Raw genomic sequence first — 27,745 nt, 5'->3', positions numbered from 1 at the left:
GTACGACAGGGTCGTCCAACCTCGTTCTGTACTTTTTCTGCCCCAGCTACTTCTCCAAGAAGTCTTGGGGTTGGTTGGTTGGTTGGTTTGTTTTAGTTTTTTAGTGGAAAATGGTATTTCACAACCACACCCTAGATACCTGGTGTGGTGGTTAGTATTGGGTTGGCCATTGCTTCTAGGCCTCTTCAGTGGACATTTTTAAAGATAAACTATATCATGCGTTCCTGATATTATTGATTCAAAACAAGAATGGCACAGGCTTTTAATCTCTTCTATATTACAAAGGAATCTCTTTTCTTCCATTTCAGAGCCCTGGTTCTTAGGAACCCAGGAGATGATAAAATATCGCATCATTATTGATGTAGCTATCCCATATTCTGACACAGCAGTCTCAGAAGAACAATACTAAAATTATCATAACTGACATGATTACTTAAAATAATGTTGATTTGGATATGGCCTCCCTATTCTACCTGCAGGTTTTCATAGATGTGCTATATCTGCATTGTTTGAACATAGAGCAATTGATAGTATACATTTTCCTTATACACTCAGTTGTAACTGAATGAGTAACTATGCCTAATGCTTGCATGCTGATACTTTCGCGTGTTGGTAATACTCTGTCCTTTGTACCCACAAGTCTGTTTTGTTGGGTGTATAATCCTTCGCCTACGTTTTCTTGAGGATCCTAAGTCTTTACCTTCTTCCAGCATAAGTGTTGCTGTGAAAAAGTCTGATGACAATATATTTTTTCCCCTTAAAAATCATTGCTGGTTTTGCCTAGATGTTCACTAGATGTTTTTCTTCTCTTTCCTTCAAAGTCTGATAATTTTATGAGACTGTGTCTTGGTAGCTGCTGCTCTGAGTAGATATGTTCAGGCATGCTGTGTGTTCTCTTAATGTGGATTTCCAAATCTTTTTTTTTTTTTTAATTCCTGGAAACTTTGGAATGGAAAAAGTTACCATTTTTATTACTTATTTCTTTCCTTTGTTGTGGGTTTGTTCCTCAGAGATTTCTATTATCTGTATGTTGGGTCTTCTTTGCATGTCTTTGATGTCTGCCACTTTCTCATCAAGCTTTTCATTCTTCTATTTCTTTTTGGATTTATAAAATCTGTCTTCTCAGTCACTGTTCCTCTCAAATATTTATTTCTGCAGTTGCTTTTTGCTTTAATTTTAAATTATTTCCTGGGTTCTGTCCCTTCATTTCTCAGTTATTTCCTAATTCCGGCTTACAGTTTTCTTCAATTTTTGATCATTTTCTTAATGCTTTTACATGGTTTTGATATAGGTTACAGTTTTGATCTGGATTCTGAGCATATCTTTCTGGTGTGTTTTCACTATGCAGAGGGATGCCATTCTGTTCCTTATTATCCTTTCTCTTACAATAACTTTGTACGAGATTCCATGTTGATACTTTTTGGCTGATCATTTTCAAGTGAAATTAGTTTTCCTGAAATTTTAGAAAAATTGCATATTTGCAGCAGTTTTTCTGACTTCACAGAGCTCCCTTATCTGTCATTTGGGGCAGCTTGCTTTCTGATATTTCTCTGTATTTACCTGGGCTTTCCTTATCCACAGTCTAGTGTCTGTTTCCTACTCCACTCGGCATGTCACTTCCAGGAGCTTCTCCATAGTGCGAGATTCTGACCTTAAGGCAAGCCCTGCTGGCTCAGTTCCAAGAGTTCCTAGGGGCCTGATGGCTCCATTCCCTCAATGCTTCCATGAGCTCCTTGCACACACTGGAATGGAATGAGTAAAATGTCTCCCGATCTCAGCTGCTGCTCCAAAATATTTTCTAGGGAATACCTGTTGACTATTTTGGACTCTTCCACTGCTTTCTTCTGCACAGGTACCAACCCCATGCAGGTGGACACAAACTTTATCTTGGGGTTTGTAGGGATATCATGTCACCTTGTTTAGTTGGGCATGTTTTCTGTGGATTTTAAAATTTTTTGTCCAGCCATCTGTGTGCTTTGGGTTGGGATCCAGAGAGCTTCAAACACCATGCTGCCTCTTCCCCGATTCTCTGTGCTAGAGAGTTTGCACACATTATCTCATTTAATCTTCAGAGCGCTTCCCTCTATGCCACACTGCCTCCTTCTTTAGCTAATAACCCATCCTGTTCTATACCTGGGAATTATGGAACAGGGCTCATACCCATGATTTCGGAAATGAAGCTAGAATAGCAATCTGACCAGCATTTACTAATCCCAGCAGTCCTGCCCTCTTCACAGCAGTCCAGAGGCAGTGGGAGGCAGGCTTTCAGAGAAGACTCCAGAGCCAGGCTGCCTGGGTTTGAATCCCAGCCCCACTTGATACCAGCTGTGGGACTTTGGGCTTTATCTGCTCTATGCCTCCATGTCTTCCACGTGCAATGGGGATCAGAACAGTATTTTCGTCACAAGGCTGTTGGGAGGGTTAATTGAGTTCAATGCTTGGAGCAGTGCCTGGGCCTCAGTCAACAGTACACGTGTTAGTGATCGTGCGGTGATTATTATCATTTGCCCTTGGGAGCTGGGGTTAGTACAGTGATCAAGTCAGAAGAGCAGAGGCCTAGGAGTTAGTCAGAGGTGACGGCAGTGACCTTGGACACACCCAAACTTTCTGAATCTTCATTCCCCATTTAACTCAAGATCCAAAGGAACGCTCATGTTCCTTCCAACGAATGAAGAAACCCACACTTACTGACCGCCTGCTGTATGTACCAGGTAGTGCCTCATCCACAATTGCACGTAATCTTCAAAATCATCCATGCGGGGCCGTGAGGCTCTGCCAGGCAAATGACTTGTCTAGGACTTGGATAAGTCATAGAATTAGTAAATGTCAAGGACATTCAAATTCTTGTTTATTTTGTTTTGTTTTGTTTTCTGCACTGCACGATCTCAGCAGCAGGATATAGGACTATCACTACGTAGCCTCAAGGAACGGCAGGGCAGAGATGAGCCTTCAGGTAATGTAGATATAGCCCACAGGTGCACTCAGGCACGCACACAGCGACAGCAGACGTGTCCTAAAACAGAATACGCCACCTTAAGAGGTAGGGAGTTCCACAAACAAAGGAGAGTGTAAGCAGAACTGCATGGTCAGTTGGTGGGAATGTTGTACAGGGGACTCTGGCAAACCCTGTAAGGTCACCGCACGGCCTCTACAGCCCCTGAGAGTTTCCGCCCACTTGATACTCCTATGGACACGAAGGCAAAGTGCTTCTTCCAACCTGAATAATCTGGAGCATGATGAAGGAATAATTGAATACAATAACTAGATCCCTGCTGTAACTTGCTGACTTCACAGAAGAGGTGATATTTGAACTAAGCCTTGAAAATACCATCCATCCATCCATCCTCCATCCATCTATCTATACATCATCCATCCATCATCCATCTACCATCCATCCATCCAACCATCTATCCATCCATCCATCCATCCATATACTCATGTTAATTCAGATGTTTACTGAACTCCTTCTACAGGCCAGACACTCTGAAATTATAGAGAATACAGACATAATCCGTCCTCAAAAAGGCCCCAGCGCAGTAGGGATAATAAAAAGTAACAATTACAAGATAACAGGGAAAATGTTTGGATGGAGTATGTCCAGGGCTATGCGAGCTCAGATTAAGGAAAGGCTTCACAGAGGAGGTGACGTTTGAGCTCACACTACAAGGAGAAAAGCAATTTGCCAAAGGATGGCAAGGCACGTGCCAAAGCCAAAGGCAGGCACCTTCAGGGAAGGGCAAGCAACTCTGCCCAGCTGGAACAAAGAGGACGAGCTATGATGGAGCTGAAAAGGTGGGTAGAGGCTAGATCGGGCTGGGCCTTGAATGCCATTCAAGAGAGCTGGACTTCATCTGCTCGTAAAAGAGAACCACAAAAGGTCCTAACAAGACAGGGACATAACCAGACCTGCCCTCAGAGGGGTCCTCTAGCTGTAGCTTGGAGAATGTACTAGTTGATAGGAGACTGGGAGCTGGTCCAGACCAGACATGATCAGAGGGAGGCATGGAAGACAGACTGGAGGCTTGAGATGACTGGCTAGAAGTGCATGCTTCCATGGCAACTTAACTACCGCTTCTGTCAAAAAGTACAAGGCATAGAGTTTACTGTATGTCTGCCTTCCCTACCAGACAGCAAGGCCAGGAACCCTCCCCCACCAACTTNTCTAGCTGTAGCTTGGAGAATGTACTAGTTGATAGGAGACTGGGAGCTGGTCCAGACCAGACATGATCAGAGGGAGGCATGGAAGACAGACTGGAGGCTTGAGATGACTGGCTAGAAGTGCATGCTTCCATGGCAACTTAACTACCGCTTCTGTCAAAAAGTACAAGGCATAGAGTTTACTGTATGTCTGCCTTCCCTACCAGACAGCAAGGCCAGGAACCCTCCCCCACCAACTTACATGTCACTGTAGAAAGGATCTTAGGATCCTGCAATATCCTTTACTTGATTCCTCTGTGGTGTTCTGCCTTCCCCTCTTGTTTCTGCTTGGAAACAGCAACGGCAGTCATAGAAAATGCTAGAGACATAAGCCAATGTTGGCAGAAAGTCATCCATTCTCTCAACAGACATGGACAGAGCACCTACTGTGTGTCAGGCACCTAACCAGGAGCTTACTTGATTCCTCTGTGGTGTTCTGCCTTCCCCTCTTGTTTCTGCTTGGAAACAGCAACGGCAGTCATAGAAAATGCTAGAGACATAAGCCAATGTTGGCAGAAAGTCATCCATTCTCTCAACAGACATGGACAGAGCACCTACTGTGTGTCAGGCACCTAACCAGGAGCTAGGAACACATCACTGAATGAGATGGAGCTGGCCTCTGCCATCACGGAGCCTTCTGGGTGGTGAAGACAGATGTGAAATACAGATAAATGGGAATTGCAAGCTGATGAGCATAACAATGAAGTGTCATGAGAAAGGCTGACAGAGGAGACAATGCAAGGGTGTTGAGGAAGGCCTCACTGAGAAAGGAATGCTTAAGCTGAGCTTTAACCAACTTTTAAGGTGAGGGTGCAAAGCATGTGCAAAGGGCCTGAGGCAGCAAAGAACTCAGCAATGTGGCTCAAGGGAAGTGATCAAGGGAAGAACAATTTGAAGTCAGGCTGGAGATGCATGCAAGGACTAAATTATACAGAGTCTGAAAGGCACTCTGGGGACTTGTGACAGTGGTTTGGCTGGAGTCATGATGGGAAAGATGAAGAGAGGCAGGTGGGTCAAGGCCCATGTTGAAGGTACTGTGATAGAAAGGAATAGTCAGAGTTGTGGAGGCAGCAAGCCAGAGTTCAAATACCAGCTGTGTGATCTGGGGCAAATCACTCACCCTCTCTGAGTCTTTATGGGGATGAGACACCTGCCTTGCACCCCCGGGAGGTAATGCACACAAAGGACCTTAAGCACACTCAGTGGTTCCCATGAGCGGCACATTTACTGTGTTGTCCTTCACCACCTCCCGGCACGGGGGCAGGATCCCCATCGGAGGCAACTAACCTTATTTAGGCAAGAGCTGCATCCAAGATTATGCAATGTGTTCAGGTTTTTTCCAGCACAGGTTCAGGCTTCTCATCAAGACAAACAGAATGAGAGGCCTGGATCTAGAGTTTTTCTGACTCCATTAAATGCTCAGCTCCATGCGATACAGCAAGGAAACCAAGCAGAACCAGAAGACCTGGTCCCACACCCCGGCTCTGCCACAAATGGGCCATGAAACGTTGGCCAAGTCCCTTCCCTTCTCTGGGCCTTGGTTTCCACATTTGTAAAATGAGAGAGGAAGGAACTCAATAATCCCTTTTCAATGATCGCCTCATCCTTTGGGCTCAACACAGAATGGAGAAAAGATCCTTCATCTGAAATGATACACGCGAGCCTCCTTCTCCCGGCCCCTGGGCTCCCTGATGGGGTACGCAGTGACCTCCATCAACAGGGCCCCCCAGATGCGCGCTACTGTATGAGCAACACTTCTCCGCCACCGCACGGGGGCTCCAGACAGTAGCAGGTGCCTGGATCCCCCCAGGGTGATAAACTGCGCAGAATCCCCACCATGCGAAATAAAACCAAGGCACGCGAGGCATGCTGTGTAGGGATCGCCTGCTAAAACTTTATTAAAAACCCGGAGGGGAGGGTTAGGAAAGCAACAAGAGGGAGCCCCCGGCGGCCCAAAGCAAGTGCTCAGAGCTCTGCGGACACAAAGATGAAAAGCTTGGCCACAAAGGAGCTGACGGTGCCGTGGCGGTAGAGGTCCATCTTGACGGTCAGGAGCAAGTCCCTGGGCTCAGGGACGGGCTTGGTGAGGGCCACCACCCCACTGTGGTGGCTCACCTTCTGGGTGGTGAAAAAGCCCTCCTCATTGCCGCCGGTGATAGCCAGCTGCATGCTGTCCCCCGGGACGGCATTGGAGGGGCCCATGCGGAAAATCACCGCGGGCACTTGGATGTTGGTGGGGAAAGAGAGGTGGTAGTAGGTTATTCTCAGAGGCAGCTTGGGGCACTCCTGATTCTCATGGCAAGGCAAGCGCTCGCAGCGGCTGCAAGAAAAGTGGACAGAGAGACAAGAAGAGGATTAGAGCAAATTCAGCAAGCGGAAGAACAACAGAGCGCGAGGGAAAGCGGGGGCTCGCTGTGCGGGGCCTCCCGCCACCCCTCTGGCCAGTTCAGCCGACAGGAAGAGCCCCCCTCACTCACCTGCGGGAGGTGCCGTGGACCTCCGGGCCGCTGACTCAGCCACTAGCCTCTTCCAACACCCTCAGGGGGCGCTGGGTGGCTGGGGTCTAGGGCTGTGCCCGGAGCGAGGCGTGTCCCCTCTCACTGGCAAAGCCCCACCCCGGGCCACACTCACCAGGCACACCCTGCTCCCTGAGTGTCGTCCAGGTGCCTGGCCCCTCACCCAGACAGTGGTCAGGGCCATACGGGGCTCTTGGTGGGTCACGGAGATGACCCTGGAAGTGACCATCTCCGCCACTAGCAGTCATGGCTGCTGCCATCTAGCAAGTGCTTGGCCATTCATCATCAAGCTTTCTCTAGTGTGATCACTGTAACTGCACTGTGACAGTGGGTTGAGTGCCATTCTTCAGATGAGGAAACAGCCTGAAAGAGTCGGGGGCCTTCCCAAGGTCACAGAGTGAGTGAGGAAGACAGACTTGTGCTCAGGCAGTGAGGTTTGTTCCTCAACCCTCTCACTGAGCCTTGTGCTCCAGACCCAGTTTCCTGTGTGTCCACAGGGGCAGCCAGGGCTTGGAATGCAGAAGGAGACAGGTTCTAACTTGCTGTGACAGGTAGGTGATAGCTCCTAACTTCCTGTGACAGGATGGAAAGAGCTTCTGACTTCCTGTGACAGGTTCTATCTTCCTGTGACAGGATGGGGAGAAGTTCTGACTTCCTGTTATAGCTCCTAACTTCCTGTGACAGGATGGAAAGAAGTCCCCACTTCCTGTGACAGGTTCTATCTTCCTGTGACAGGATGGGGAGAAGTTCTGACTTCCTGTTATAGCTCCTAACTTCCTGTGACAGGATGGAAAGAAGTCCCCACTTCCTGTGACAGGTTCTACCCTCCTGTGACGGGATGGGGAGAAGTTCTGACTTCCTGTTATAGTTCTAATTTCCTGTGACAGGATGGAAAGCGGTTCTCACTTCCTGTGACAGGTTCTACCTTCCTGTGACAGGATGGGAAGAGGTTCTGACTTCCTGTTATAGTTCTAACTTCCTGTGACAAGATGGGGAGAAGTTCTGACTTTCTGTTACAGTTTCTAACTTCCTGTGACAGGCTGGAAAGAGGTTTTAAATTCCTGTTATAGTTCTAACTTCCTGTGACAGGCTGGAAAGAGGTTCTAAATTCCTGTTATAGTTCTAACTTCCTGTGACAGGATGGTGATAACTCCTAATTTCCTGTGATGGAGATAGGGACAGGTTCTAACTTCCTGTGAGAGGATGGGGACATGAACTATCTTCTGCCTCCTGAATGCTAGGCCTTCACACTCTGACGGCAGCTACCTTAGGAAGTGGAGCCAAAGTGCAGAGCCCTATGGGACTTGGCAGAGCATGTCCCAGGAAGTTCTGCCATCTTGACTGTGTTGGGATTCTCCAGCCAGAAACATGTGCTGTCCTAGTCTTCCATCACGTCTCCCTTTCATTTCCTTAAGTTTCCATGCCTCGCGTTGGGTCACTTGGACTTATTTTACACTTGGTGCTCGTTGGGAGTGTGGTCTCTTTTTACATTCTATTTCCAGCTCTTTATCGGGACTGGTAGGAATCATTTCATTTACTTGGCCATTTACCATTCTGAGCACTTAGAAAGGACAGCCCTGGGAGTGAGCTCCACGGTCCTCCCTGGGGGATGACTCTCCATGGTAGGTGAGGAGGCACACATGGGAGGGGCCCCGGACACAGAGGGGAGAGATAGGAAAGAAGATAAGCAGAAGAGGGGTGCTGCTGAGGGGCGGCCTACGGCCAGAGACACCTAGGTCCAGGCCAAATGGACCAAATGTCCATTGGTCCAGGCCAAATGTCTCCCGGGGATTTGGGAGACACCGAGGGATGGTGCCTGGCATCGTGCCGGGTACATCATGGTTTCTCCTTCCATTAGCTCACTTCTCTGTCCCACTGTGTTCTCCTGTTCTACTGACGGGAGGATCAAAGCTCAGTGAGGACACGTCCATGACTCCATAGTCTGTAGTAAGTGGCAGAAACAAAGTTGGCCTCACTTGAAAGCCCTACTGTGCACGCACGTGCGCGCGCACACACACACACACCCCCACACCGGCGGCTTCAGGACGGGCCTAGCGGGTCCGGCCAGCAGGTGGCACTAGAGTCTCCTCCATGAGACTTAAGCTGTCCACTTCTGTGTGGCCTGCACGCCGTCCAAGGACAGGGTTTTGATTTGTCAGACGGAAGCATTAACCCAGCGTGTGTGGAGGGAGGGAACGTGAAGCGTGCGCGATGCTTTGGTATAGTTCCTGCAGGCATCGCGCACCGGAGAACTGGACACCCCCTCTTCAATGGGCTCCACAACCCCCACCGCAAAGCCAGAGCACCCCAAGCTCTTTCTCACACTAGGCATTTCTGAGCCTGGCTCTTTATAGAGCTTTCACTTCCCAAGGGCCGTGCTGTGGCTCTTCGGCCGAGGACGGGCTTGACACCTACTATGTGCTTAGTAAATGGACACAAATAAATATGGTCCCCATTCTCTCGGTCATTCCAGCTTCCCTGATCCTATCCTGCTTTCCCCTGCACTTACTGAAACATCACGGAGATCGTAATTACGGCATCTGGCAGACAGCCTGCCAGACTGGGACCTACACGGAAGTCTTTGTGACCTAGTGTGTCTGGACTGAGAGGGGCCGCTGTCCCGCAGAGAAGGGCCCGGTCCCTGCGACCGCGCATCCTGGTTTCCATCTCATCAGGTACAGCAGAACAACGTGCCCCAATTTTCCGGTTCAACAAGTTGGATCACGACACCCTCTTTTCTGTGAAAATGCAATTATTGAAAGTGGCCACACACCAAAGAAAGAAAGTCTTCCAGACCTAGTCCCTTCTCCTGGGAGGCATGGCCACTCTGGCCACCCCCCGGGGCTGTCTCATGCTTACAGCCCTCCCTGCTGGCACTTCCCTGACTTCCATGACCTTGTCATGCTGGAGAGAAGCCCCAGGAACAGGCTGAGGCCAGACACCACCCCCTCTGTCCACACACATTACACCCTCAGGCCCAGAGCCCTGCCCACCAAGGCTGCCCGGCCTTGCTCTGGCTTCCAAGACCACGAGTCTCAGGGGTCGGCCCCGCTGAGGGGACTAAGAGGATGTTTTCGGTCCCATCCCAGGCTCTGGAACACTTTGACATTCCTCCTGTGGGTCGGAGGGAATCGTGTGGTCAGGATCTTAACAGCCTGCATGATCCGCGAGGCCCAGCCCTGTGGTTTGTGGCCCAGCCTGCTGGGTCATGCTCCAGTTACCGCCCCTTGGCTGCCAGTGACACTGCCCAGAAGGAGACTGTGTGGAGAGAAAGAGAAGGCTGAGGCCCAGAGAGAGAAGAGAGAGAGAGCGCCTTAAATCTTCCCTCTCAAGACATCCTAAATGTTAACCTCAAAAATGCTGGCTACTGGGTTTTTCCTAATACAGCTCCTTTAAATTTTACAAATTGCTTTTTGAAGGTCAGGTGATGAATTCTTTAAGAGGATTTTTGAGGAGGAGGAAAAGAAGCCAGAAAAATAGTAAATTCCAGCCTGGGCCGTTAGCACTGCCGAGACGGGCCCGTCCTTGCTTGGAGCTCTGGCCTGCATCCTGCCCGTGGTGCTTTTCAACTTGTCAGAGGCTTGTCACTGTGCTCACACCAAGCTATGAGCTTCCGGGGTCCCAGAGGAACCCCCTCACTAGGAGGGGCAACCAGGATAAGACCCTCCCGTGGCCACTCAACTTGGGGCTCCAGCGCCAGCCTCCGCTTCCTACGCTGGGCTCCTGGCTGGCCCATGACTCCCCACAGGGATCAGCAAAGGAGAAATTGTAACCAGATGGATTCCTGTGTGCAGCCGTGACGGCCCCAACCACCCGGCCCTTCAGAAACCCCGTCTCGTCTCCCATCTGAGGGCCGGGCAACTCCATCAGTCACACAGTCAGAAGCAACAGAACAGGAACAGCAAAGTTACCCCGAGGAACCTCCGTGCCAGATTTGCCATGCCCCGAGAAAGAGAAACGGGATGTCTAGTGATGGTTCTCCTCACCACGACTTTCTCTAAGCATGGGCTCTGTGCTGGCACCGGGCTGGACGCCTAGAGCTTGTCACCGCTAATCCTCGCTAATCCTCAAGGCCTTGCAAGCAGGTGCTGCAGACACAGAAAGGGCCCCTGGGTGGCCAAGACACTGACCTGAGGCCACAGCCCCGAGGAACAGGAGAATGAGTCTGGAAGCCTAAAATCCCGGCCCTGGTTCTTCCCCTTTCCGCGTAGCCCCTCAGGCCATGCCCGGACCTGGACAGCAGGGGCACCACCCACCTTCGCTTCATGCATGAACACTGGAGTAAAATACACCTTTNAGAATGAGTCTGGAAGCCTAAAATCCCGGCCCTGGTTCTTCCCCTTTCCGCGTAGCCCCTCAGGCCATGCCCAGACCTGGACAGCAGGGGCACCACCCACCTTCCCTTCATGCATGAACACTGGCAGTAAAATACACCTTTGGGGTGCCTACCCACACCCCACCAGGGCTGAACCCAGTGTGAGCTTCCTGAGGGGGCTCTGCCCCACAATCGCTGCTCACCCCATGGGAACCCAGCAGGGGGACATCACCACCCCCTTCACAGCTGGAGTATGGAGGCCCCAAGAAGCTCAAGGGACCTGGAATGGACTGAGCGGGGAGGCAAACCCAAGAGAACCTGAGTCCAAGCTGGCATCTTTCCAGAATGCCACAGCATCTCCCCAGGAGGCTGGAGAACAGTCTGGGGGGCTGACGCACCAGGAGTCCGGTCAGACTCTGCTCCCAGCTCCTTTCTCCTCCCCCTCTGCTCCCACCGCGGGGTGGCGCTGGGGAACAGGAACATGCAAGAACCTTGGCCATCTTTGGGAGGGCTGGCTTGGAGCCTCACCCTCCCCTTCTTGCTTGTATTGTGGGTGGGCGCCCACTTCCTGTCCTTACTCATGGAAAATGACAAGCCCCCTTGTTATCTGCCCTGGGTACCAGCTGATGAATCAATCCATGGGTTGGGGACAGACTGAGCTCCGGAGCATCGACCCCCCCTCCCCAGCGAGTGGAATACGGGTCCAGGTTCCCTGCTGAACACCCCATTTCACAGCTGGAACCCCTTCGCTCCCCTGTCCACAGCCCCTTCCCTCTCTGCCTAACTCAGCTCTTTACCACCCCCTTCCCTCTGGCATCACCTACTCCAGGTGCCCCCACCCCCCACCCCAGCCCGGGGCTGGGGGGGGACCCTGCTGCACTCTGTGGCCACTGCTGTTCCGGCCTGTGCCCCTAGCAGGCACAGTGCAGGGGATGGGGGCCTTTGCAGGTCCGGGTGCCTGCACACGGTCTGCCCGGGTCCCCAGACAAGTAAATGACTTTCTCCAGCACATGCCAACGTGCGGCAAGGAGCCGGGTCTGCTGATTTCAGCCACGACCTCAACGCACAGTGCCCACCTGTCAGCCTGCGGGCTTGGGAGGCGGCCAGACCCCACAGGGCAGCCGCCTCCTCTGGGTTTCGTGGCTGGGTGTGAGTGAGAAGTCCGTGCCCTGTGCCAGCCAGTCTTCCAGAGTCCTCAAACTCAGACACAGACAAAGGCCTGGGAGAGCAGGCACTTACAACACACCATGCAGCCCAGCCTCAAACAGAACTTTCTTAGCGGTCAGAGGAATGCCCTTGCTGCCCTCTGGCCCTCCGTGTAACCCACGAGGTCTCTGGAATGCCACACACTCACAAACCCAGCTCTGGAGGGGCTCCCCCATCGCGGGGGCGCAGGGAGGATGTGAGTTGTTGGGCTTCCAGGCGGAAGAACACACCCATGCGGGGAACAGAGCGGGCCTGCGGAGGTGGGGGGGCCAGAGGATGAGCGCGGACACTGGGAAGAGCCCAAAGGGCCGCCGGGGAGATGGGTTATCTGAGCATCTCCCGTTCTGGCATGTGGCAAACAGAGGCCGGGCCAGAACCACAAGCCAGGGCAGCCGCCCCTGAGGCTGAGCAAGTGGACACCAAGGCGGGGTGCACTAGCCAGGAAGGCCTTGACCCTCCAGCGGGAGCAGCAGACTCAAGGTCAAAAGGCCGAGTCACAGTCAGCTTAGCTGCGCGCTGGCTTTGAGCATTTCCGGGGGTTGGAGGGAGGGGTCACACATCTGTGCTCCCGAATCTGGCCCTGCTGGGGAGCTCTTCCTGAGGCTACGGACAGGGGCACCAAACGAAACTTGCTGAATAAAGCCAGGGGCAGGGTGGCGTGAGGGAGACCAGAGGGTCCTCACTATGCCCTGAGGAAGGGGGTTTCGGGACGCTCCAGCATACATCCCAGTGGCCTGGGAGGGAGGGAGCTTCCGATGCCATGGGAACACACAGCTTCAAGTCTGAGACACAGAGCCTTCGTGCTGGCCCCACACTGTCATGGGGCTGAGCGGAATCTGGCTTTCAAGGGGCGGGGGGTCGCCGACTGATGACGCCCCAGCCATCACGTCAGCTCACCCAGAACCAGCACTACCATCATCAGGGTCAGAGCATGTCCTGACACCTGCCCCGTGCAGATGAGAAAGCCGAGGCCCAGCGAGCCGCCCCGCACCCTGGTGTCACCCTGGCAAAACCAGACGCCTGGGGTCTCTGCCTGGTTCCGTGCACAGGCTCCCCGGGGGCAGGCCCGCCCGCCTCAAAGTCACTCCCTTGGCTCTCTGCACCCTCCTGACGTTTGGGGGCTGGAGATGCAGGGATCGTCCAGTTTCCCGGGCACAGTAGGTTAGTCGCCCGCCCAACCCGGGAGCCACAGCCCGCAGGAAGGCCAACGCAGTCAGCGCGGCGCCCGAGGGACTTACGTGTCTGCGGAGCGGCGGTAGTTCTTGGGGCACTCAAAGGCCAGGCAGCGGAACCCCCCCTGGATGTTGAAGCAGGTCTCGTTGATGGAGCAGTTGTGGATGCCGGTCACACACTCATCGATGTCTGCGAGAGACCCCAAGGCAGCCCGGTGAAGGCGGAGGCCGCCTGCGCCCTCGCCACCCCGAACGGGGAGCCCAGGCCTCCCCCCGCGCAGCTCCTTTCCTTACAGGAGACCAGAATTTACAGAGTTCTTACTCATCATTCACAGTTCCTGGGACAAGGTTGACAACAGCTCTGGAAGAGCTTTGGGGAGTTCTGTCCATTCTCCTAACAGTTCCACGGGCAATACCGTTATTATCTTCATTTTAGGGAGGAGCTCACAGAGGTTCCGTGACTCGCCTAAGGTCACACATGTTGTAAGCAGCAGAGTCGAACTTTGAACCGATGCGGGCTGGTGCCAGGGTCAGTGGACCCTTATGTCACACCCTTACCTCGCGTGGGGGTCGTGACATCCCGGCTGGGACATGGCGGAAGCTACTGGCCCCACATGGTGCAGGTGAGGACACCCAGACTTACAGGAATTCTAGGCTGCACCTGGGGCCCGGGGTCAGTGACACGGGGACACCGTCCTGAGAGGACCCTGGACACGGGGAACTGTCTCCCTTCCCACAGCTCTCTGGAGCAGCCCCGCGGTGGGGTCTGGGAGACGCCACCCAGCCTGGGAGGCATCTGTGAAGAGTGGCAACAGCAGCACTCCTAATCTGAAAGAACGAGGTTTAGGAATGTGTTTCTGCTGGTCCTGGCAGGGCACCCAGGCTGCGGCGAGGGAGGCCGGCCAGCAGCAAGAAAGTCAGCTCCACCAGAAGGGAGAAAACAAAGTGACTTCCATCCAGAGCTGTGGACGAGCCGAGTGGGTCCCTCCCAGGAAAGGCCACCGCTCCCGCCTGCCTTTGATCAAAGTCACCTTCTTCACGACCAGAAGTGACCAGTGCAGAACGTGGGGCCTCTGGGTGGACAGCCCTGTGAGGGGGCTCGTGAGGAAGAGGCCGACATACCCAACCTCTGTGATTCAGCTTCTGGGCCGTCCCTGGATTCATTCCAGGGTCCTTCATTCACAAACACCTACTCAGCACCCCCTCTCGGTTGCCAGATGGCTCAGTGACAGAGCTCACGATGACCCCTAAAATGTTCTTTGACATGGGAGCTGAGAACAGTTGGGTGTCTCCAGCCCCCTCATTTAGCCACACTGGAACCGACCCCGGCCCCAGTAGGACCCTCACCCACAGCGCTGCTAATGACAGACTTAGGACTGTCACACACCAGAACACGCCCAGCCCTCGCCTGGGCCGTCATCAGCACCTGGGGTCGGAGGTCTCCACCATCTGCTCACTGCTCTGCCCTTAACTCTTGGCAGGCTCACATCAAGGGGTCATTGAATGGGTGAAGGGAAGATGCAACGAGAGGCCCTGCGGGGTCTTCTGGGCACTGAGCTCCCACTTCTTTGGTCAGCACCTTCCTAAAGGCTGTCATCCCGTTCTGGCCCCCTTGGGGCGGTCTAGGTCCCGGCAGGAGGGTCAGGACCCCCTGAAGACAGCTGTGCTGGGTGTGGGGGACCAGGGTGCGTGTGCAGAGGCCTCCCCTCCCCCTCCCAGAGACACCCCATCTGTGGTGTGGCCCCTGGGCCAGGGAAGTGCATCTCCACAGCTAGACGGCTGCCCGGCCTTGGCTCCCCAGCACCGCAGAGCCCCGCGCGCAGCCTGAGCGACGCCCGGGCTTCCCCAACGCTCACCTTGGCAGTTGCGGCCGTTGGGGGCCAGCCTGTATCCAGATGACGGACAGCTGCACTGGAAGCTTCCAGGGATGTTGATGCAGCGATAGGAGCAGATGTGGCCACCAGTGGGCAGGGCACACTCGTCAATGTCTGTGACGGCAAAGCCCCCTGTCAGCATCCCGTGTGGACCCCGGCAGGGCTACATTCCCAACAGTGGGCCAGGATGGGGCAATCTGGACACAGGAAGCCTCAAGGTGCTGGGGCAGCCTCGGAAACCGTGATGCCAGAAGGGGAAACTGAGTCCCAGAAAGGGGAAGGGCCTCGCCTAGGGTCACACAGCAAGTTCGTGATGTGAAATGTGCGTACGTGGGGGAAGGAGGCAGTCTGGGGGCGGAGGGAAGGGAAGAGCACGCAGTACGGCGACCGCAGGTGCAGGGACCTCCTGACGCAGTCAGAACAAACGTGCTAATAAAAATACACCTGCCAGGAAAGGACTAGGAGTCCTAACAGCAGCTGTCCTCGGAGCACCTGCAGTGCGCCAGGGACCGAACAAAGTGCTTCTGAGTCGTCATCTGGTTTAAATCCTTTGACAGCCCGCCGGGTCTGGGCTCAGCCCTCAGGCCACAGAGGAGGCATGACCCCGGCCAAAGAGAGGCAGAGCTCGAGTCAGGCACGTGGGTGGCCCCTGGGTCGCCACCACCAAGCCTGGCCATGTGTGGTTCTGGCCACGTGCGTTCCTGCCACGTGTGGTTCAAGGTCCCAGCACACGTGACACTCGCGGTTACGTGGTGGCTACTTTCTCAGCCTCACTCACAGGGGCTTCTTTGTATCCAAATAAATCTCATTTGGAGGGAAAAAAAAACCCACACCACCCACCAGCCTGAAGAGGGGTGGAGGTGCCCTCCCTTCAGCCGAGCGGGGCGCCCCCACCTTCGCAGGTGACCCCGTCCACGTCGCTGAGCTGGTAGCCTCGCCGGCAGTAGCACTGGTAGGAGCCGTACACGTTGGCGCACTCCTGGCTGCACGGGCTGCTGCTGCACTCGTTCACGTCTGAAAGGGACACGGGCCCCCCAGGTCAACGCCCGGAGCCGCCCACCCGCCCTGGCCCCTGGCAGGGCTGTGGACACAGCACCTCCCTCAAGTTAACACAGAGGAAGGGCCAGAGGTCCCGCGGCGGTCGGGGCTGGGGTCCCGCCTGGGGTCATCCAGAGGGAGAGAGGCTCCCACTCCGTCCCCCGTGGCTGATGGATCTGGAACCTCTCATCAGGACGACTGTAAAGCCTCCCATCTCGGCTCCTTCTAGTGTGTTCCCACCGGGCTACCGCCAGGTCACTTCTAGTCCTCAAACGGAGATCTGATCATGGCCCCTCCCGTTTCACCTCCAAGACGATGCCCTCTGCAGAGCGGGAGGCCTGAGAGAACAGCCGAGATGCCAATACTCCTAACATGCTGACGCCTGGCGCTCACCAGCCCACTCAGCAACTCTGGGTTCCTCCTCCTCTGTTCCCTTCACTTAGGGCAGGGATCAGCATACATCTGGCCCACCACTTGGTTTTGTCAAGAAAGTTTTATTGGCACATAGCTGCGCTCGCTCGCTCATTTACCCCCGTCTGTGGCTGCTTCTGCAACACAGCACAGAGGTGAGTAACTACCTTGCAGATTGTAGCCGGCAGACTACAATAGTTACCGTGTGGCTTTTAGGGGGAAAAAAATTGCCAACCTCTGGCCTAGAAGTCCTTTCTCACATGTATTTACTGCCAACTCCCAGCAGGGCAGGAGGGGCAAGCCGCTGAGAATGTCCATTAGCCTCTCACCCCGTATCTTACCCTGCAGTAGCCCTGCGCCCCGCCTGGCAGCCCCCTGCTCACCCGGTCACCTGCTCACCTCTGCCCCGTGTGGTTTCTCGTCACATCCTAGAGACACTCCCTGAAGGCGGGAACCGTGTTCTCGCTACACACCTTATCAGGGGAGCTTTATCAATGCTTCGCGCAAGGACACGGCAAAGCGGGCCAGACCCCTGTTTTACGTCCCCAGTGTTGCTGCTAGTGGAGACGTGAATATCTCCTTTCCAGTCACTTACGAGTGACGAGGAACGGCCTGAGCCATGAATGTAATAGCAAGGACACCTGTGGTCTCCACAGACGGCACTCTGTCTCATGCAGGACCCTGGGACGGGCTCTTCACAAGCTTCATCCTCATGACTCCCAATAAGGTGGGACCTGCTACCCCTCACTTTTGCAGATGAGGACACTGGGGCCCAGGAAGGCTGAGTTACTTCTTCAAGGCCATAAAATGGCAGAGCTAGGATTTGAACCCAAGCTCCAGGGAGGCCCCCCACCCCATGCGTGAATGGCTTCCTTGCCAATACACGTGCATTAGGTCAGGTTCTTGGGGGCAGATCCTGAACTCTCAGGGGGACCCTAGGGCCCAGGATCCCATCACACTGTCCACGCCCCAGTTTGAGATCGGTGCACACTGGGTGTGTCTGGGTGTATGTGACTTCTGTGATTATCCTGCTGAGGGTCCAGAGGCTGTGCTGGGCAATGGGCGGGCATCACTGAGGGCTGTCAGAGCTCTCTCCTTTGCTGACCTCAGAACCTACTCCCCATCGAAGATGTGGTTCCTGCAGAGAACCTACTATGTGCCAGGCCCTGTGCTGAATGCACATCACACCTTCTCGTCCAGCCCCAGGGGAGGCTGGTGCTCTGTGATAATCGAAAGACTCAGCACGAACAACTCTGTCCCGCCCCCACCTGGCGGACGGAGAGACCTGACCAAACTTTAGCATGGCTTCTACTGGCCCAAGACAGGTGCCTAGGGTGATGACCTTGGACCTTTAAAATGCCTGCCTGAGAAAGCTCAGCGCCGCCCAAAGAAGACACTCGGTCTTCCAGCCAACACCTGATGACATGCCCTGGCCTCCTTCTTCTTAGAAGTATTTACTTTAGAAAACTTGCAAAGATAAACCCTTTCTCTGTCCCTTTGAGACGTATCTTCTGCAACCCAAAAGTCTTTCCCCAGGATGCAGGAACCACGCCTTTGAGACGCGATCGGGAAGGGGAGGCCCCCATCTCCCAGTCTCTGTGGGAGGGAGGAGCCAGGTAGCAGGTGCAGCGGCCTAACCAGGCTGACCCCCACCTAACATCCTGTGGTACTTCTCCTTAGCATTCCCAGCATTTCAAAAGCCTCTCGCCTTTTGTTTCTGCAGAGCCGAGAGGGATTCGCACTGACATCTCTATCTCTCTCCGCTACTGCAACAGTCTGAGTAAGTAAGACCTGTTTTTCCAAATGTACTTGAGAATCTGACCTGTCCACTGCATTTCTCCTGTTAGGACCTGGAGGCAGGTGACATCAGCCTCTCCCCACGGTCATGTGAACACAGGGTGGGTGGGAGGCCTCCAAATCCCACACTCTTAGCCCTGTCCCACACACCTTCTTCAGGTTATCAGTCCCCATGGGCGGGGCCCTGAGCAGACGCCCCCAGGCACCCCAGGGCCCAGGAGGAACCTGGAGAGGAGTCATCTCTGACAATCCAACCCGTGTCACCTAATACATGCTTGGGGAACAAACTCGAGTCTGTCCCCGCAGGTCTGCAGGGGGAACGGTGGCTCTCCCCAGGAGCAGGGGGTCCCGGAGCACCCCGCCCTGCCCGCATGGCCTCACCTTCACACGACCGGCCGTCGGCAGAGAGCCGGAAGCCCACGGTGCAGCTGCAGAAGTAGGAGCCGGGCGTGTTCTCGCACTTGTGGCCACACAGACGCCCGGGATAGCGCCGACACTCGTTGATGTCTGCAACAGAGCAGACGGGGCGGCTCAGGGCAGCGTCCGGCCCCCAGCAGCACCCCACGCCGCCTCTGCTTGCGACCTCCGTCCCCCACCGCCTGCAGCCCCATCTCTCAGGTGAGAGAACCAAAGTGACCTGTCCCCAAACCCACGGCAAGTCTGCGGGGGAGCCGGGGCCACACCCAGGCTGCCTGTCTGCTGGGCAAGTCTCATGCCCCTTCCCTGATGGCCAGCCCTCCTGGGGACGTGTCCACCCACAAGTTCTCCACTCCGGAGCCCTGAAGGAGGGTCCGCTGGGTCTGACACGGGGCTCTGGGGATGGGTGGGGCAGCTGCCAGTCTCCTCCAAGCAGCCTGGTTTGGGGGTGGCAGGTGGCGGCCAGCGGGGGTCCGTCCCCGCTCCCGGCGGGGAGGCGGCCATGCCACCATTGCTTCTTCTGCCGTGGGCTGTGCATGCAGCCCCGTGGCCCTGCGGGTGAGCCCGGACTCTGGGAAATCACTCATGCTTCTGGACATTTGTAGGCAGGCTGTAGTCTCCTGGAGCCTTGTAGGCCTTGGGACAAGCAGAACGCCTGCTGTACAGGCAGGGGCCTGGCTCACACCCGGGAGCGCGGCGGCAGGGCTGGAACCAGGATGGGGGTCTCCTGACTCAGGGCCTGCTCTCTGGGGCTGCTGCACCGGGCTTTCTCAGGTGAAGCGTAGACGAAGGTCACCCCGGGGGCCACCGAGGCCTGCAGGGACGCCCACATACCCACGCACGTCCTGCTGATGCCGTCAAAGTAGTACCCAGCCTTGCACTCACAACGGAAACTTCCAGGGGCGTTCACACACAGGTGCCCCGGCCCGCAGGGCTCAGAGGGTGCCGCGCACTCATCCACATCTTGTAAAGAGAAAGACACATTGAAAAATGTTTAGTGTGGGTTTTTTTTTCCCCTGAGATGATCAGAAAGGAAGATAAGAAAGCAGCAAACTAAAATGTACGTGGACAAAGCAGCATTATTTATTCTCCAACACGAGGTCACAGAGCGCCTGCTGTGTGCTGGGCCCCGTGCCAGGGAGACAGCTGACCCAGATGCAGCCCCTGCCCTCAGAGGCCTCCTGCTCCGGAGGGAAGGCAGGAAGTGCCCAGTGACCTGGGGAGCCGCTAGGGAAGTGCGCCTTCCCTCTAGCAGGGACCTGGATCCAAAGGAATATAGCAGCAGTGGGCAGAGGGAACGATGTAAAAGCAGAAAACCACACAGAAAGGAAAGGGCAGGGCTTAATGTTTAGGGAGCAGCAAGACCTGCTTCATCTGAATTATAAGGTTTGCAAAGTTGGGGTCACCTCAAGAGGAGGCATAAGCAGGGTCACTGCCTGTCCTCTCTCACCAGTGGGGATTGTGAGCAGGGAGGCACAAGGGAGCTTTCAGCTCAGGACACCCCAGACAGACTCAAAGGGACAAAGCTGGGGGCACTGGTAGGCTGGCATCCTACTGCTATAGTCCAAGCAATCCATGATAAAGGTCCATGCTTGGAGATGAGCAATGGGACGGATGGACAGGTAGAAACAGCTTCACTTTGGGGATCTCCTCTCCCCTTCCAGAGAAGGGAGGGGTATGCAGGGAGCAGACAGAAAAGTTGGTTTCAGACTGGTTTTCTTTTTTATTTTTATTTATTTTTAAGATTTTATTTATTTATTTATTTATTCGACAGAGATAGAGACAGCCAGCGAGAGAGTGGTTTTCTTTTTTAATACCAACCAACACAGCGGGTTCCCTCCTCGTTGAGATGGTAGCCACGCCCACAGTTGGGCACGTTCTTCTGGCATGTGTAGGAGCCCTCCGTGTTGATGCATGTTTGCCCAACGGGGCACGGGGCACTGATACTTAAACACTCATTGATATCTGCAGCAGGAAAGACAGAGACAACATGATTAAATAGAGGGCCTCCAAAAACCCAACAGTTGGGTCTCCAGAAACCCCCACTCCCCCCCTCACTGCGAAACCCCACATGGAGGTACTGTGATGTCCCCTCACCCCGGACCACACAGCAGCCTGCCGACTGGCTCCCAGATCTTGCCAGCACACGCCACCTCGAACGCCACCTGCCTGGGCCGTCTCCCTGCCCCTGAACCTTCAACCCGTCCGGCTTCCCTGCACGGAATCTGAGGCTGCCTGCCTGGCTCTCAGGTCTGCCCATGGTCACATGGCCATGTCCCTTCTGAATCCTGCGAGCCTGGCGAGCGCGAACCAGGAAATGCACAAGGATAACCGTTCACCCCTCCAGCTCCAATTCAGTGAGAAATCACAGAGGCTGGGGCGTCTGGAGGGCTCAGTCGGTGAAGTGTCTGACTCTTGCTTTCTGCTCAGGTCATGATCTCGGGGTTGTGAGATCGAGCCCCGTGTCGGGCTCTGCACTGAGCATGGAGTCTGCTAAAGATTTTCTCTCTCCCTCTCCCCTGCCCTGCCCCCTACTTGAGTCTCTTTCTCAAACAACAACAAAAAACGCCCAGGCTGAACTTCTTACTGGGGGATACTTCTAAAGGGACCGAGGTTTTTAAGAATCCCCTTGTTCAAGACACTTACAAAGCATCTAGGGGACAAAGAGAAGGGAGTGATGGTGGAAGACCCCCTGAGCTGAAGTAAAAAAAGAGGGACTGGCTGTATTTCTCCCCTCCGGGCCACCCCACCCTCCTCGGACAGTCAGTGACCAGCTGCACCCTCCCCCTTGAGTCAGTCTTCTCGCACCGGTGCAGCATTTAACAGTTGACCAAAGCATTTCAGTCCATACTGCCCTCACCCGCCACAGCTAGCCTGAAAGTTAGGCAGGGCGGGGATTGATGTCTGCATTTTATAAACAAGGGAACTCCCCAAGCACGAGGCTGGGCCTAGGACCAGGCAGGGAGTCCTGCCTCCCAGCCCTCAAGTCAGGGGTGGGCAAACTACAGCCAGCCATCCAAATCCAGCTAAATCCGGCCCACTGCCTGTTTTTGTCGATAAAGCTTTATCGGAACACAGCCATGTCCATTCTTTGACCTACTGTCTATAGCTGTTTTCATGAGCTGCAACAGAGACCCTAGAGCTCACTGAGCTGGTACTTACTCTTTAGCCCTTTACAGAAAAAACTTTCTGCGTCAGGAATAAATGCAGCGTTTAGCAACAATATGGCTGCCTTCCCTCTCAGCCTTGTGCTCCCCAATCAGATCTACAGTGCCCAAACTCTGCCCCAGGACCTGTGAGCTCCCAAGATGGAGAGGGGCAGCATCTGGGAAGCCCTGCTCTGGCCTTCTCTGTTGTCCTCACTACAGCAGAAAGGAAGACAGTGGGCCCTGACGGGAAATCAGCAGAAACAGGGAAAAACAACAAAAAAGATGGGATCGTCTCAAGGCCCTCGGCAACCAAACCTCAAGGTTCTAGAACATCCTATGTCTTATGATAAGGAAAGAGGCCTCTGCTTTCTTTCTCAGAGCCTGACCATCCTCGTGCAGGCCCCCTGGGCAGAGCTCTGCAGCTGCTGGGCTGTCTGCCGGGGGCCAGAAGGGAATAGGCAGGCTTGTTGGGGCACCAGGAAAGGTTCTAGGAATCCCAGGAAGATGGATTCAACTGCCCATGAGGTCAGAGCTTCCCACCACCTCACCCTGCTCTGGAGGGAGTGAGGGTGCGGTCGGCAGAGGTGCGCAAGCCAAAGACCAGGATGCACACAGGGGAGGGGAAGCGCCCTCTCCCAGACGGCCTTGAAACCAGCATTCGATCCTGATACACTTTCTCCTTGTAGAGAAGTATTTGGGATGATGTGGTCATTTTTAAAAAGATGACGTAAAGGTACTGACATAAAAGGATGTCGAAATAACATTGTGAAGGGGTTGGGGGAGCACATGGAGCTCAGTCTGGTCCATTTGCATCAGAAACAAAGCGTCTCCAGAGAGCAGGAGCTCGGAAGGGCACACAGACACTGCTGAGCGAGAGAGAACCGTTTCCTTTCCGCACTTTGGGATTGCCCACGTTTTTGTAAATATATACATATATATATTTATTTAACTTTTGAAATTAAAAAAAATTTCTTAAAGAAAGAATCCTGAGTTGGTTGCAAAGACTGTGGGCACATGAAAACGGAGGCCGCCCCAGGGCTGAGATGAGGGGCACCTCACGACTGGTTTGCAAACCCTCTGAATAACCAGGTACTGGCGGGTGGGGCTCCTTCGGGGCTTTGCTCCACTCACCCGGGCTCTCCCTGCGTCTAGGGGTGTCCCCTCCTGCTACTCTCACACTTTGTCCCTGCACAGTCTGCACCCCATGGCTGGGAGGTGGGGGCCACCCTGAGACTTGCCAATGTTCCTTCTTTGTGGGAATCAGGGCTGGTTTTGCCATGAGTCAGGGTTTCCATCCCGAACAGATGCCAGCCTCCTCGGCAGAGCCCCCTCCAAGCACACTGCAAGTCTGGGCAGGCCCCTCCTCCCTGCTGGCCCTGGGAGGGCCATCAGCCTCCGACTCACTAGTCCCTTGTGCTGGGTGACGACATCCTGGCTGGCAGGAAGCTGGCGAGGGGCCAAGCCCAGCCAAGCTGAGTCCCTTCCCCCACCCCCCAACCAGCTCAGGCGCCTCCCCACACTCTCTGCACGGGAGGACAGGGGAGCTTTAAGAAGAAGGCTGTGGCAGGGCTCCAAGGAGGCCCATGTCCAGAGTGGAGGTCACTGTTCTATTTGTCTTTAAATGTCCCGGGGTGATAAAAAAAAAACAAAAACAAAAAAAACCAAGGCAAGCTTTCAGTCCAAACTACCATTTCAAATCAAAGATCAATACAGATTTCTCTGAGAGTGGGTGAGCCAGACCTAAGACAGAAACCTGCCATGCCTCGCTCTCGGCGGTGCCAACCTTTCAAGGAGGGTAACGGGGCAGCCCAGGGAGGGTGGGTCCTAACTGGTGGCGTCTGCGGCTCTCATCGGGAGAGAAGTTTTCCTTCCTCAAAGGCAGGACCCACAAGGCTCTGCTGAGCAGAGGCCAAGGCCAGGCCGGCAGATCTGGACGCCAATGCCAACAGCACACAGTGACCGAGCCGGGAGGTTAGCAGGGGTGAGTCCAGGAGAAAGGGGAGTCACCTCCCGTGTGCAGAGCAGGTAACCTGTCTGCTCGGCTCCCTGCCCCTCCCGCATGCTGCTTCCCCGACCTGAGCATCTCGCCAGGCCTCCTGCGTTTACTAGTTTATAAGTTCCCACGGGATTTTCTTCCTCTGATAGCAACAAAGCGGCTTTGTGGTTTTTTGTGGTGAGATATATGTGACAGAAAATGTGCCATTTTCCCTATTTTTAAGTGTACAGACAGGTGGCATCAACTATGTTCACGCTGTCGTGCAACCATCACCGCCATCCAGCCACGCAGCTTTTTAATTTTCCCCGACTGAAACTCCCTGCCCAGTAAACACTAGCTCCCCGCTCCCCTGCCCCAGGCCCTTGGCATCTCCCGTGCTCCTCTCCACCTCGATGAGACTGACTAGCAACACACAGTATCTTTTACGACACATTTTTAATACACCAGGCACTCCACAGTCCTCTTGTTCGATCCTTGCCTCAAGCCTCTAAGGCAGACAATGTGATTATTCCCGTTTTATAGAGGAAGAAATTAAGGGTCAGAGGAAGGAAGTCAATTACCTGAAGTCATTAAGGTCTAAACCAGGGGTCTCTGACTCCAAAACTGAAGCCAAATCAGGGGTTTAAACCAGGGGCTTCGTCTAAACTGCGGGTTGCTACACTCGAGAGGGGGGCCAACCCCAGCCTGTACCTGTCTTTGTAAATAAAGTCTTACGGGGACACAACACCGCCCACTCGCTCACGTATCTGTGGCTGCTTTCCAGCATCAACGGCAGAGCTGAGAAGCCACAGCAGAGACTAGGACGGCCCACGAGGCCTCCGTGTTTGCCCCCCGGCCCTTTATAAGATAGCCTCGCCAACCTCTGCTCGGCAGCCCCCACGTTCTAGAGACGTGGCCCAGCGCTGGGGCGTGCGCCCGGCCTGGGGGACCCTGCCGGGCCTGGCGACGGCGTCTTACCGATACAGTTGCCTAAAGCATCTTGTATAAAGCCGCTCTTGCACTGTAGCTGGGGTCTGCAGCGGAAGGATCCCAGAGTATTCTGACAGATAAAATCGGGGAGGCAGTTATGAATACCACTCTGACACTCGTCAATATCTGGTACATCATAAAAAAAGGAAATGGTTAGCAAGAGTCCTGCCAGAAGCAATCGTACAACATTTAAAAATCACAAGAAAGTTTTTTTTTCTAACGCTCCTTACTCAGACTACAGCCCCGAAACATTCCAATAGAGAAGCCCCATACAAAAGAAACTTCGCTGGCCAAATGTGCTCGCATCGCTAAGGATTGAAAACTCTTTTTTTTCCCCCCAGGGCTCTCATGAGGCAAACTTCCTGTTATATAATAAATAACCCAGGCATTTTCCTGGCAGTATGTGGGATTTTTTTTTTTTTTTCACTTTAGGCTAAGTGCGTGTTTAGTTTAGATAATAAGCGATGATCTTAGGGGCAATAAACACTGTCCCTATAAAGTTATTCATTCTGAAATCGTCACAATCTTCCAAGTAGGAACAATGGTGGCTGTCATGATCAGACACGTTGGCTGCCCTTCGCCTGAAGTTCATGGCTGTCAAGTGTTCCAAAGTGTATACTCAGCTGGCTGGGCCCCTGGGTTCTCAGGGTCCAAACCGCCCAGGGAGGGTGGAGTGAAGTGAGCTTGCCCAAAGGCCCTCAGACGTCAGGAGGGTGCGCCTGGCTTTTGAGTTACCCTCGTAACTCAACCAAAATTTTCACACAAGTGGTTTTGTCATTCTGAAGGGCTGGAAACCCTATGTTCTAAGAGACCCTCATCAAAGCCTTATCCGCCAAATAACATCTATGGCTTGGCGGGGGAAGGCCGGCAGCCAGAAAGGTCATGTTTGTACGCAGTGGAAGAGAATACGCTTTGAACTTCAAGGAAGCCTGGAGTCGGATGGGAGGCAGCTGTTGTGCAAAAAAGATTTTTTGGGGGGAGGGTGTGGGGAGAAAGCTCATGTGAGCACCTGAAATTCACCTCTGTTCTTATTTTGAAATAATCCTGCTCTGAGCCTTCCCAGAAATGCAAACTCACCATTGTCATTAACTCAACATTATGGCAAAGAAGGTAAATCTTTACCAACATAACTGGCCAGTGTCCCTGGGCAGTCCCAGGGGGTGGGGTGCATGGCACCAGGGAGCCCAGAGCCCCGGGAGCCCGGTGCTGCCTTCACTACTATCTAGTCCTGGCGAGCTGAGGTGTGTAGACTTGGAGCCTGTTATACCTTTGCAGTCATTGTCCTCCGTGAGCTCATAGCCAGTCCCACAGCTGCTGTCTCTCTGGCAGCGGAAAGAGCCCACTGTATTGACACAGGACTCTCCAAGCCGGCAGTTGTGGTTGCCCATGACACATTCATTGATATCTAGGAGAGAGGGAGGCAGAGCAGGAGTAACCAGCCAGAACCACGGACCCACACGCTTTATCAAAAGGAACGTACCAGAAGGCATGGTGCACTGGTTCCCACGTCAGTCTAGTCCCCCATGCACATGCCTATTCGGGGTCCTGGGCACCCACCACCAAATCAAAAGCAATAGTCTCTTGCCCCTCCTCAGTTTCAGATCTATTGCATTCTTGGGGCCCCCACGAAGCAAGTGCCAGGCTCTGACCCCAAGTCACGTGATCCTTAACGCCCCTACGAGAGGCAATCACCTTCCTCCATCTCCCCCACCTCGGACAGGAGGGGCCAAGAGAGGCCAAGGGACGGCCCAGCCACTCAGCAGACCCTGAATTCAGAGCCTGTTCAGACCCCAGAGCCAGCCGTCCTTTCCACCGCGGTATTTGTATGTTCCCGGAGGAGAGCCATGGCTGGGTGCCGTGCACTGTGGCCTCCAGAACTGCTGTTCTTCACCGACGAGCGGGGCCCCGAGGTGTGCACAGTGGGCCCTGCCCAGATGCCAAGTAGAGGCAGGGGCTCCCAGTGCGGTGGAGCACCGTCCCACGGCGGCGGGAGCACGGTGACCATTACCTTCACAGGAGACACCGTCAGGCAGCAGCTGGTAGCCCACGAAGCAAGAGCAGACGACCTCCTCCCCCGTGTCTCGGCACTGTTGCTTGCAGGGCCCGCCGCCTGGAATGGGGGCGAATCAGAGCAGATGGGAGCCGGGAGCCGAACCCACACCACACAGCTTTTGGGTTTCCAGTTCCGTTTGGAATGGGCCAGAGCAAATTCCCTCAGGGTGCGCAATATACAAAGGTGGGCTCCCCACTTTGGAGCCCACCCTCTCCCGCCTAGCACCCCTCCCTTCCCACAGGAGACCCCCCCGCCCCAGCCCTGGACAACCTTGGGGCTGCTGCCTCAGGTGCCAGCCCTGGTCCGACAAAACGGCAGCAGGCTGGGCCACCCCTGCAGGTTGAAGCGGGGCTGGGAGGGGCCAGGCGGAGAAGCCAGGGATGCTGGCACCCAGCACAGACACGGAGGGGGCCGTCCCATGAGGGAGGCCAGGCCCCGCAGAGGCCCCATGGGCCCCCACAGCTCACCTGGCTCCCTGAGTGTCCCGGTACCCCCTCTCCAACCACGCTTCCTGCAGGCAGCTGAGTGATGCTCAAAGAGCAAATCCCACCAGGACAAACCTCTACCAGCTAAAGATGCTACCAGAGTTCTGACCGCTGCCCTGGGCCTGTAGGCCCTTTCCTCTATCCCCCACT

The 27,745-nt window shown here is 54.5% G+C and overlaps 1 protein-coding gene across 2 annotated transcripts in view; it reads right to left on the bottom strand.

Annotated features, from left to right (window-relative positions):
- FBLN1 (fibulin 1) overlaps window positions 1-27,745 on the bottom strand; it is an 81,269-nt gene that overhangs the window by 24,159 nt on the left and 29,365 nt on the right. Inside the window, exons 6-15 of one of the 2 annotated variants that reach the window (XM_034643581.1) lie at window positions 27,066-27,167; window positions 26,325-26,462; window positions 25,046-25,183; window positions 20,765-20,908; window positions 19,778-19,906; window positions 18,908-19,033; window positions 16,175-16,294; window positions 15,263-15,394; window positions 13,473-13,596; window positions 6,065-6,517 (exon numbers count right to left, since the gene is read on the bottom strand). In XM_034643581.1, coding sequence (XP_034499472.1) covers window positions 6,163-6,517; window positions 13,473-13,596; window positions 15,263-15,394; window positions 16,175-16,294; window positions 18,908-19,033; window positions 19,778-19,906; window positions 20,765-20,908; window positions 25,046-25,183; window positions 26,325-26,462; window positions 27,066-27,167 — 1,508 coding nt within the window. In that variant the 3' untranslated portion in view covers window positions 6,065-6,162. Of the gene's footprint in view, window positions 1-6,064; window positions 6,518-13,472; window positions 13,597-15,262; window positions 15,395-16,174; window positions 16,295-18,907; window positions 19,034-19,777; window positions 19,907-20,764; window positions 20,909-25,045; window positions 25,184-26,324; window positions 26,463-27,065; window positions 27,168-27,745 lie in introns of those variants that run through there. The other variant, XM_034643580.1, reaches the window with a different exon arrangement.

This window comes from Ailuropoda melanoleuca, chromosome 15 (assembly GCF_002007445.2).
Source record: "Ailuropoda melanoleuca isolate Jingjing chromosome 15, ASM200744v2, whole genome shotgun sequence".
Classification (NCBI taxonomy): Eukaryota; Metazoa; Chordata; class Mammalia; order Carnivora; family Ursidae; genus Ailuropoda; species Ailuropoda melanoleuca.
This window is presented reverse-complemented; position numbering and strand designations above follow the sequence as displayed.